At 43.0% G+C, this 12,161-nt stretch overlaps 1 protein-coding gene across 1 annotated transcript; it reads left to right on the forward strand.

Moving 5' to 3' along the window:
* Positions 1-2,756: 2,756 nt before the first annotated feature.
* Positions 2,757-8,714, forward strand: LOC109889293 (coactosin-like protein). Its single transcript, XM_020480620.2, has 4 exons — positions 2,757-3,332; positions 3,790-3,872; positions 7,349-7,506; positions 7,683-8,714. Exons 1-4 carry the CDS (start codon positions 3,256-3,258, stop codon positions 7,791-7,793), a joined length of 429 nt encoding a protein of 142 aa, XP_020336209.1. The 5' UTR covers positions 2,757-3,255; the 3' UTR covers positions 7,794-8,714.
* The last annotated feature ends 3,447 nt before the right edge of the window (positions 8,715-12,161 follow it).

Below are 12,161 nucleotides of genomic sequence, written 5' to 3' on the forward strand. Positions count from 1 at the left end.
ATAACTTGGACTAGAGCTGAACTGAAAATTTGACAATGACATCATGGCACAATGTATCACCTCACTTTGACCTCTCAGGGGAGGACACTGGAAGATTATATTGGCTTCTTGTTACATTGTAGCAGCTATTCAACAGTAACTTTGAGATCTAGCAACGATCTACATGACACGCTTTTATGTTCAACAGCGATATTGATCGTGTGAGAATAAAACCACAGATTTTGAATTTACCACAGCATTTTTTGGGAATATTTTTTATTTCTTTAACATTTTTTTAACTAGGCAAGTCAGTTCAGACCAAATTTTTATTTACAATGACGGCCTACCAAAAGGCAAAAGGCCTCCTGTGGGTACCGGGGCTGTGATTAAAAATACAAATATAGGACAAAACACACATCACGACAAGAGAGACCACAACACTACGTAAAGCGAGACCTAAGACAACAACATAGCATGGCAGCAACACCACATGACAACAACATGGAAGCAACACAACATGGCAGCAGCACATAGTAGCAGCACAAAACATGGTACAAACATTATTGGGCACCGACAACAGCACAAAGGCAAGAAGGTAGAAACAACAATACATCACGTGAAGCAGCCACAACTGTCAGTAAGAGTGTCCATGATTGAGTCTTTGAATGATAAAACTGTCTAGTTTGAGTGTTTGTTGCAGCTCGTTCCAGTCACTAGCTTCAACAAACTGAAAAGAGGAGGGACCCAGGAATGTGTGTGCTTTGGGGACCTTTAACAGAATGTGACTGGCAGAATGGGTGTTGTATGTGGAGGATGAGGGCTGCAATAGTTATTTTAGATAGGGGGGGAGTGAGGCCTAAGAGGGTTTTATAAATAATCATCAACCAGTGGATCTTGCGATGGGTGTACAGAGATGTCCAGTTTACAGAGAAGTATAGAGTGCAGTGATGTGTCCTATAAGGAGCATTAGTGGCAAATCTGATGGCCGAATTGTAAAGAACATCTAGCCGCTCGAGAGCACCCTTACCTGCCGATCTATAAATTATAAATCTATAAATCTCTGTAATCTAGCATGGGTAGAATGGTCATCTGAATCAGGGTTAGTTTGGCAGCTGGGGAGAAAGAGGGGCGATTACGATAGAGGAAACCAAGTCTAGATTTATCCTTATGTCACGCCCTGACCATAGAGAGCCTTTTATTCTCTATGTTGGTTAGGTCAGGGTGTGACTAGGGTGGGTAATCTAGGTTGTTTTATTTCTATGTTGGCCTGGTATGGTTCCCAATCAGAGGCAGCTGTTTATCGTTGTCTCTGATTGGGGATCATATTTAGGCAGCCATTTCCCCACTGTGTTTTGTGGGATCTTGTTAATGTGTAGTTGCCTGTGAGCATGCCATAGCGGCATGTATCGGTTGCGGTTTATTGTTTTGTGCGGTTCACATCAATATGTGGAACCCATATCATGCTGCGCTTTGGTCCGAATGTTCTTACGATGATCGTGACACCTTAGCCTGCAGCTTTGATATGTGCTGAGAGAAGGGCAGTGTACCTAGCCATACACCCAAATACTTGTATGAGGTGGCTACCTCAAGCTCTAAACCCTCAGAGGTAGTAAGTATACCGATGGGGAGAGGGGCATTCGTCTTACCAAACCACAGGACCTTTGTTTTGTAGGTGTTGAGAACAAGGTTAAGGGCAGAGAAAGCTTGATGGAGACTAAAAAAGCTTTGTTGTAGAGCGTTTAACACAAAATCCAGGCAGGGGCCAGTTGAGTATAAGACTGTATCATCTGCATATAAATGGATGAGAGAGCTTCCTACTGTCTGAGCTATGTTGTTGATGGGGATCAAGGATCAAGCCTTGGGGTGCTTCCTTGGTGGCAGGCAGTGGCTGAGACAGCAGATGTTCTGACTTTATACACTGCACTCTTTGAGAGAAGTAGTTAGCAAACCAAGCCAAAGACCCCTCAGACACCAATACTCCTTAGCCAGCCCACAAGAATGGAATCATCTACCGTATCAAAATCTTTGGCCGAGTCATTAAAAATAGCAGCACAACATTGCTTAGAATCCAGGGCAATGGTGACATAATTTAGGACATTTAAGGTTGCAGTGGCACATCCATAACCTGAACGGAAACCAGATTGCATACCAGAGAGAATACACATACACTATACACATAAAGGAAGGCAGTCAGTTGATTATTGACACGTTTTTACAACACTTTTGATAAACAGGGCAAAAAGCATAATCAATTGGTACATCATGCTTGATCAAAAGCAGTTTGAAATGTATTATTTTGTTGTTCAGCAGCAGTCATGAGCTCATCCAGGGAAGTAGCCGTGGACTGTATGTGAATCCAACCAATCATATGGCGAGTGCATGAGCCCACTTAGGATGCATTCAGAAACTGCTGAAAACGTAAAGCTATTAGACATAGATCTAAAAGGTTAGTTTGAGCATTGCACTGCTAAAGTATCTCCACACAGTCATATCACTCAGTGTAGAAACTTTTAGTTTGCATGTTGATTTTATTCTAGATATTTTGGGCTCATCAATTCATGGGGTGTGTGGTCATGCAGGTACAGCCATTGGAAAATGACTAACACACACACACACACACACAATCTCTTTATTTATGTTTTTATCCTTCTCTCTCGCTTGGTCCCCTCATATAGCTTGAAAAAAATGACCTAAATCTCTGTGTTTTCTAGTTATACTTTCCATGGTTTATTATTTTCTATGAATGTTTAATTGTCTCTCGGCTATAATCACACTGTGGTTATTGGTTGGGAAACTGTTTGCTGCGGGCTATTGTTCTCCAGCATCGATCACATTGACAGACCACAAGGTGGCACGATAGCGCAGTAAAACAGCAACAATAGAAAAAGGGTGGATTTAATTTAACCGAATACCTCAGTTAACCATTGGGAGGTGAATACTGCGTCTGGGGACTTCGCCGCACTAGTACGGCAACCTGATTGACAAACATCACCAACGCCCATAAACTGGCTATATGAAATGAATCAAGTCGTGGAAAGAGTCTCTTTCTCAGATAATTGAGAAAAGATACACCCTGCTCAGCGCGCTCCTCGTGTAATAGCACAGACTCGACTGCTCAATAGGGGCTGGTGATTTCAGACTAGAGGTGTCTCTATTGTATAACTCTCGTTCTGCTCCTTTTTGATTTTTCTTTTCGCCTCGCTTTTTCACTTCGACTACCGGTAGCATATCTGTTCTGCGTTCTCATTTCTTACTGTCCATTTGCGTCCATCCAAAATGGCAACACGAATCGATAAAGAGGCTTGCAGGGAAGCGTATAACCTCGTTAGAGACGATAACACAGAGATAAACTGGTGAGTGTGGTGAATTTGTTGGGCATAGGCAATTGTGGGAATCTGATATTTTACAGAGCATCCTAAAAATATATTTATAAAATCAATAACAATGGATGAATAATCAAACTGCGCACTTCTCATTCATTCATCCAGTGTTTCATTTATTTAGCCTATCCAAGAAAATACAGTGGTAAATGACACGTATATGTTGACACAAAACCTGACAAGTCTGCCCCTCATTTGACACCGGTTTTTGAATGAATAGCCTACGCAGCCTGGTCTCGACTAGATATATACATTGTAATCCCATCCGATAGATGTCGGATGATGGACGTGGAAATGCGTTAGTGGAGTAGACGGTCATGGATTATTACCGATTTTATTGACAGACAGGGTCTGAATACTCCATTTGAGATGACTGTAAGGTTAGTGCATTTTAATTCATTCGTTTACTGTGCCTTTTATGTTCTTTTAGGGCCGCGTTTAAATATGAGGGTCATATGATTGTGCCGGCGGGCCAGGGGACTGATTATGAAGAATTCAAGAGTCAGTGCACAGGTAAGGCCGGGATTTCATTCATTTTTGCGTTTATGCGGTTATTTCAAATTGGCCGCAATGGTCCTGCGTAATGGCAACAGCGCTGTAATAATCTATAGACCACACACATCTTTACAATTTGTTGCCATGTCAGTCAGTAGGGCTCATTGAGTTGTTGGAAACTTATAATATCTGAAATTGTGTTGCTTGTAAAGAAGTAGACCTTCAGCGTTTGAAGGAACTTCCGATTTGTGACGCTCTGTAGCCTACCAGAGCAATACTTTTATAAAACTCTGTCCATTGGCCGTCAGTAGGCTAATTAATCCAGAAGTACTGCGACCCAGTGACCATTTAATAGCCTATCTGTCTCGTGACTTCATACGGAAGTAGGCCTTTCTGGGTTCTTAAAAAGTGTGAAATATAAAGCCTTATAATATTAATAACATTGAAAGTGTGTCCACTGTTTCTTGTGCTCAGCGCAGGGTCTTTATCCCACTATGTAGGACATAATATAAATGTGCCCACCCCTAGTGAGCCAATCATGCTGTCACCACCCTATCAGCACCCTTTCCTGACACTCTCTCACCACCCTAATTAGATATGGAGTGTAGGGCGTGGCGGGTAAATACTCCAGCGCTGGTGTGCCTGTATGACTGTAGGCTGCTCCGGTTTATTTATGTTTCAGGGCATGCATTCCAATGATGTAATTCGGATTTATTACGATCTAGGCCCATTACCGATGTATTACCCTTTTTAAATAGGAGAACTGATGTATTGCTATACTAACTACCCAAATAGTACCTCTGGCTGTCCCATACTACCATTGTCTCTCCTCACTTTGAACCTTGTCTTTGCCCAGTGAATATTGTTGCCCTAATCCTACTGTATAAGAAGTTTCATACATTCTGATGAGTCTGCTTTAACAGAAACTGTGAAAGTCTCATTCTGTATTTGAGGGCCACAGACTGTTGCGGTCAAAAGTAGTGGATACTTATATGGGAAGGCTCAGTAATTGCATCTGTTGTTTAGATAGACATAGTGTGCTAAAATAAACATCTGTATTTCTTATCAATTAAAGGGCTAAAATAAAGCATCATATGTGTCTTTTTGCTACATCATCATAGTTTCAGTAGTGCAGCAGTTTTCTGGGCACTTGTGTCAGCACAACTAGAGATATTTGTATGACAAACCAGAAAGTTTTAAACCGGGGAGGTCAGGCTTGATACTCAGGAGTTTGCAGAATTAGTGTTTTCTTTCAACAGTGGTATATGCTTATTCATTACTTGTCTGCCACAATGTGACAAATATAGAAATAAGCACAAAAAATCTGACCTTTAAGATTTTAAGTGCTAGAAACATCCAATTGTGGTTTGTTATACAGAGAAACAGCATAAACCTGTGTATGGTCTGGTGGAGATCATGGCTAAGTCATGGGACATGCAGGGTAGGTGTTGAAACTAACAATGGCCTTTGTAACCATGCTGATAACAGTTTGAACACTGATTATTGTTCATGCACAACAAAAGCCTTTAGATGTATGCTGCTTGTGAAGCTCTGCCAGGAAAATCTCTATCAGCAAGGCACAGGTAAACACAGATATCACGCTAAGATGGTACCGATCAGTACAGAGTAGAGGTCGAACGATTATGATTTTTCAACGCCGATACCGATTATTGAAGGACGATTAAAAAAAAAAAAAATCTATATATTTGTAATAATGAAAATTACAACAATACTGAATGAACACTTATTTTAACTTAATATAATACATCAATAAAATCAATTTAGCTTCAAATAAATAATGAAACATGTTCAATTTGGTTTAAATAATGCAAAAGCAAAGTGTTGGAGAAGAAAGTAAAAGTGCAATATGTGCCACTTTTAAGTTCCTTGCTCAGAACATGAGAACATATGGTGGTTCCTTTTAACATGAGTCTTCAATATTCCCAGGTAAGAAGTTTTAGGTTGTAGTTATTATAGGAATTATAGGACTATTTCCCTCTATACCATTTGTATTTCATTAACCTTTGACTATTGGATGTTCTTATAGGCACTTTAGTATTGCCAGTGTAACAGTATAGCTTCCGTCCCTCTCCTTGCTCCTCCCTGGGCTCGAACCAGAAACACAACGACAACAGCCACCCTCGAAGCAGCGTTACCCATGCAGAGCAAGGGAAACAACCACACGCTCAGAGCGAGTGACGTTTGAAACGCTATTAGCGCGCGCTAACTAGCCAGCCATTTCACTTCGGTTACACCAGCCTCATCTCGGGAGTTGATAGGCTTGAAGTCATAAACAGCGCAATGCTTGACGCACAACGAAGAGCTGCTGGCAAAACGCACTAAAGTGCTGTTTGAATGAATGTTTACGCGCCTGCTTCTGCCTACCACTGCTCAGTCAGATACTTAGATGCTTGTATGCTCAGTCAGATTATATGCAACGCAGGCTAGATAATATCTAGTAATATTATCAACAATGTGTAGTTAACTAGTGATTATGATTGATAGTTTAATGCTAGCTAGCAACTTACTTTGGCTTACTGCATTCGCGTAACAGGCAGTCTCCTTGTGGAGTGCGACAAGAGGCAGGTCGTTATTGCGTTGGACTTGTTAACTGTAAGGTTGCAAGATTGGATCCCTTGAGCTGACAAGGTGAAAATCTGTCGTTCTGCCCCTGAAGGAGGCAGTTAACCTACCGTTCCTAGGCCGTCATTGAAAATAAGAATGTGTTCTTAACTGACTTGCCTAGTTAAATAAAGATTAAATCAAATTAAATAAAAAGTTTAAAATCGGCAAAACCGGTGTCCAAAAATACCAATTTCCGATTGTCGGCCATTCTGATTAATTGGTCAACCTCTAATACAGAGGGAACCAATGGGGCATTATTAATGGTAAGGAAGAGCCAGGGCCCAGACCAGAGCAGTATCATGCCATAAATGTGTTATTACCTTTACTATAATCTATTTAGGGAACTGATTTGGCACATATTTGGTGTGTTGGACTATACAGAAAAAAACATCTCTATTCCAAGACAATGCAGCTGGTGATGTAGGGCTAACATGTGATGTGTTTGTGTGAGAGAGACAGCGTGAAAGAGTGAACCCAGAATCACTGCCTCCCCAGTCTCCTCGGTATTGCTCACAACTCCAGCCCCTTTTTATTTAGTCTGTTGACCTGAATACCTTCTCCTGTCTCTTATACTCACCGATTTATCACACTTTTGGATTTGGTGCATGGCCACGGTAGTGTCACCATAACAAGCCATTCATACTTCTTACAGCAGCATAGAAACACTCTCACAAAGCTCAATCAACTCACAGTACACAGGAATCAGGCCTTGCCGACATGGACATGGAGACAAATCCATTTCTCTAACAACTATACTGTAATTACCTGTCATGAGGCAGCTGGGAATGGAAATGGTGTCCTCAGCCTCTCTGCATGTTTCTGCTTGTCTGATGGTCAGTCTAATTTCTGACTCTCTCTCTCTCTATCAGATGATGTGCGTCTCTTTGGCTTTGTGCGGATCACGACGGGTGACGCCATGAGCAAGCGTGCCAAGTTCACCCTCATCACCTGGATAGGGGAAAACGTGAGCGGCCTGCAGCGTGCCAAGATCAGCACTGACAAGACATTGGTGAAAGACATTGTCCAGGTTAGGGACTCTGTTCTCACACATACTCACATGATTCCTTTACAAATATCAAATATTAATGTTCTGTTAAAATACAGTACATTAAATGGCAAATAAAGCATCAAAAATGACCTTCGTTTGTCTATCTTTTTTCAACACTTTTTCTCTTAAATTCCTCCTCTGTTTGTCTCCTGCAGAACTTTGCCAAGGAGTTCATGATCAGTGATCCTCGTGAGCTGGAGGAGGACTACATTCGCACCGAGCTGAAGAAGGCGGGTGGGGCCAACTATGACGCCCAGGGAGAGTAGAGGAGAGTCCACCAGGGCGGGGCAGGGGTGCGGCTGCTACCTTTTGGGGGAGGGAGGGGTATTCATGCCTGGATGAGGGAGAGAGGGGGATATATATACACACACACACACATGTACAAACACTTACACACAGGTACACACATTAACACACAGCAACACACACACTCTCACAAAAAAGCATGTTGAGACACACTCAGACATATATATGGCTATAGTCCTATCCTCAGCCCTCTCACCTGTACGGTCACGGATGATTATCTACTGTACTGTGCATCATCTCACTATCATCTCAGCTGCAGAGCAACGTTACGAACTCTCTCAATCTGGGGGGCTGTGTTTGTGTTACAACTGGAAAAGACACATTACTGTACTGTTTGTCAGAACAAGGGCAAGGGCCTCTATCTGATTTGACTTGTCATCATCGTGCTTTTACTGTATTCTTCTGTGGTTGTAGTCCAAACATGCATCCTTGGCAATAGAGGTCTTTCCTGCCCAGCTTTTCTCATCTCCCAATCCACCCCCAAGGTATACCCCACTGTGTTAACTGCCTTAATCTCCCATGGAGAGAGGGGCATCATGGGAGGTGTGTGTGTTTGTGGACACTACACTGTGATTGGCTATCCTCCACTCATGGGGGTGAGACTATGATTTGCCTATGGCCCACATACCAATGGGACAGGGCTGTAAAGCACTTTCAGTTAGCCCAACCCAGGAGCAGCCATTTCTCTAGTGTAGCCTCTCTTTTTATTTGGATTAAACTCCAAAAAGGAATGTTTTTTTTTTAAAGATTACTTTTATTTTCTATAACCTTTGATTTATTATTGAGAGCAAATTTATCTAGGAGATTTGAGGAGACTTTTAAAAACTGAACTTGGGCACATGATCAATCATTTCAGAATAAAAACATGTTTTTTCAAGCTCGCTGGTCTCTTTGTTTGTGTCTAAAGCTCTCATTTACATGGACAGGAGGGCTCTTTGGGTGATGTGAGAATAAGGTAAATTTGTTTTGAGGTGGTGAGACTCAGGGGGGGGCAGTGATGTAATGGAAGCTCTTGGCATTGTGCTAAAGTAGTCCAGAGTACACATAGTAACTGGGCTCGTTTGAGTGGTAAAGTGAAAGCAACCGACTGTAGACAAATGTGAGGAGTGAAGTCGGGGGAGGTGCATCTGCTACAGCTGAAAGTCAGACACTGGTGTGGTTTTCCAACAGCAAGGCTCAGTGCAACATGGCAGTGTTGCCATTGTTTATAAAAGTTGTTCTTTATAATGTTGAAATATACATGTCTTCAACCCCCATATCACACACTAAATAATGTTGTACAATTAATTGGCGAGAGAGCCTTAAATATCACATTCATTTGTACATATTCACTATATACATGCATTTCGGCGAAGTTGGTTCCTGTTTCAGTCACGTCTTTGGTCACGTTTGCGTGGGTCAAACAAAAATACCCAATGATCAGTGGACAATAGAGCCTCCCACAATGCAGGCGATACTGCAGAATGAAGTTGGTGAAGAGCAAGTGTAGAAACTTGCGGTCAAAACTTCATGACCTTTAATGACATGATTTTTGTTAAGTTCATGCAATCAACATGTAGGCGCAAGTCGGACAATTCTGATCCCCATAATGCAACACACTTTGAAAGGCGGTCACCAACTTGACAAAAGTGATCCGCTCGAACGACGCCCACTGTCTCTTGGGACTTATGGGAGTAGCATGCGTTGTCACGGTCACCACTTCTGTAAGTTTCAGCCAATCACAGCCTCAGGGTGAGCTGTTCTGTTCTAAAGCTTGTCAATAAGAACCCCCCCCCCCTACTCCCACTCTCTCAATCCCTCTGTTGACTATCCCCTCTTCTCTCTCTCCAACCACTTTCTTTTTGCCACTATGCTCTCTCACCACCCCCATCCCTTCCGCCTTTCCCCCTCTCTGCCGGTAGTTTTGTTCGACAGATGTGAACTCGTCTGCCTAATTACTTAATCTAGTAATCTATAAACCTCTAGCAGTCTGCTTTTATGACTTGTAGTTTAGCTTGTAGTGGGTAAGAGAATGTTCGAGGGGAGTAAGACATAGGCTTAACCCTATGTGTAATTTTAATACTAATGTTTGTTTGTGTAGTTTGAGCATTGAATGTTGTTTATCTCAGGTTAATTTGGCTGCGTTTACACAGGCAGCCCAGTTCTGATCTTTTTTCCACTAATTGGTCTTTTGACCAATCACATCAGATCTTTACACATAAAATCTTTTTCAGAGCTGATATGATTGGTCGAAATACCAATTAGTGAAAAAAATATCCAAATTGTTCTGCCTGTGTAAACACAGCCTTAATAGCCTCCAGCAAAACTGGTTCAGGTCCAGACATGGGGCCTGAGTGGTAAAGGGGGAGGGAGAGCAGGGGACTGAGAGACAAATAGATTGCAGAGTTCTGGAAGAAACTGTAGTCAGGTTAAGATAACGATTCAAATCAAATTGTATTAGTCACATGAGCCGAATACAACAGGTGTATGTATACCTTACAGTGAAATGCTAACTTACGAGCCCCTAACCAACAACGCAGTTTAAAAAAAATATGAGTAAGAATAAGAAATAAAAGTAACAAGTAATTCAAGAGCAGCAGTAAAGTAACAATAGCGAGACTATACACAGGGGGTTACCGGTACAGAGTCAATGTCCGGGGGCTCCGGTTAGTTGAGGTAATTATGTACATCTAGTTAAAGTTAAGAGTGACAGCGGTGTAAAAGAGAGGGGGGGCACTGTAAATAGTCTGGGTAGCCATTTGATTAGATGTTCAGGAGTCTTTTTGCTTAGGGGTAGAAGCTGTTTAGAAGCCTCTAGGACCTAGACTTGGCGCTCAGGTACCGCTTGCCATGCGGTAGCAGAGAGAACAGTCTATGACAAGGATGGCTGGAGTCTTTGACAATTTTTAGGGCCTTCCTCTTACACAGCCTTGTCTAGAGGTCCTGGATGGCAGGAAGCTAGGCCCCTGTGATGTACTGGGCCGTATGCACTACTCTCTGTAGTACCTTGCGGTTGGAGGTCGAGCAGTTGCCATACCGGTGCAGCTGTAGAACCTTTTGAGGATCTGAGGACCCATGCCAAAGCTTTTCAGTCTCCTGAGGGGGAATAGGTTTTGTCGTGCCCTCTTCACAACTGTCTTGTTGTGCATGGACCATGTTAGTTTGTTGGTGATGTGGACCCCAAGGAACTTGAAGCTCTCAACTTGCTCCACTACAGCCCGGTCAATGAGAATGGGGGTGTGCTCCGTCCTCTTTTTCCTGTAGTCTACAATCATCTCCTTTGTCTTGATCACGTTGAGAGAGAGAGAGGTTGTTGTCCTGGCTGTCTCATCATTGTCGGTGATCAGGCCTACCACTGTTGAGATATCGGCAAACTTAATGATGGTGTTGGAGTCGTACCTGGCCGTGCAGTCATGAGTGAACAGGTAGTACAGGAGGGGACAGAGCACGCACCCCTGAGGGGCCCCCATGTTGAAGATCAGTGTTGCGGATGTGTTTTTACCTACCTTTACCACCTGGGGACGGCCCGTCAGGAAGTCCAGGATCCAGTTGTAGAGGGAGGTGTTTAGTCCCAGGGTCCTTATCTTATTGATGAGCTTTGAGGGCACTATGGTGTTGAACAATGAGCTGTAGTCAATGAATAGCATTCTCACATAGGTGTTCATTTTGTCCAGGTGGGAAAGGGCAGTGTGGAGTGCAATAGAGATTGCATCATCTGTGGATCTGTTAGGGCAGCATGCAAATTGAAGTGGGTCTAGGGTTTCTGGGATAATGGTGTTGATGTGAACCAGCCTTTCAAAGCACATCCTGGCTACAGACGTGAGTGCTAATGGTCGGTAGTCATTTAGGCAGGTTACGTTAGTGTTTTGGGGCATAGGGACTAAGGTGGTTTGCTTAAAACACGGAGAGCGTGATCACACAGTCTTCCGTAACAGCTGGTGCTCTCATGCATGTTTCAGTATTATTTGCCTCGACGCGAGCATAGAAGTAGTGTAGCTCGTCTGGTAGGCTCGTGTCACTGGGCAGCCCGCGGCTGTGCTTCCCTTTGTAATAGTTTGCAAGCCCTGCCACATCAGACGATCATCAGAGCCGGTGTAGTACGATTTGATCTAAGTCCTGTATTGACGCTTTGCCTGTTTCACGGTTCATCAGAGGGCATAGCAGGATTTCTTAAAAGCTTCCAGGTTTGAGTCCTTCTCCTTGAAAGCGGCAGCTCTAGCCATTAGCTCAGTGCGGATGTTGCCTGTAATCCATGGCTTCTGGTTGGGGTATGTACGTACGGTCACTGTGGGGATGACGTCATCGATGCACTTATTGATGAAGCCAATGACTGATGTGGTGTACTCCTC

The sequence above is a fragment of the Oncorhynchus kisutch genome, linkage group LG4 (assembly GCF_002021735.2).
Source record: "Oncorhynchus kisutch isolate 150728-3 linkage group LG4, Okis_V2, whole genome shotgun sequence".
Lineage (NCBI taxonomy): Eukaryota > Metazoa > Chordata > Actinopteri > Salmoniformes > Salmonidae > Oncorhynchus > Oncorhynchus kisutch.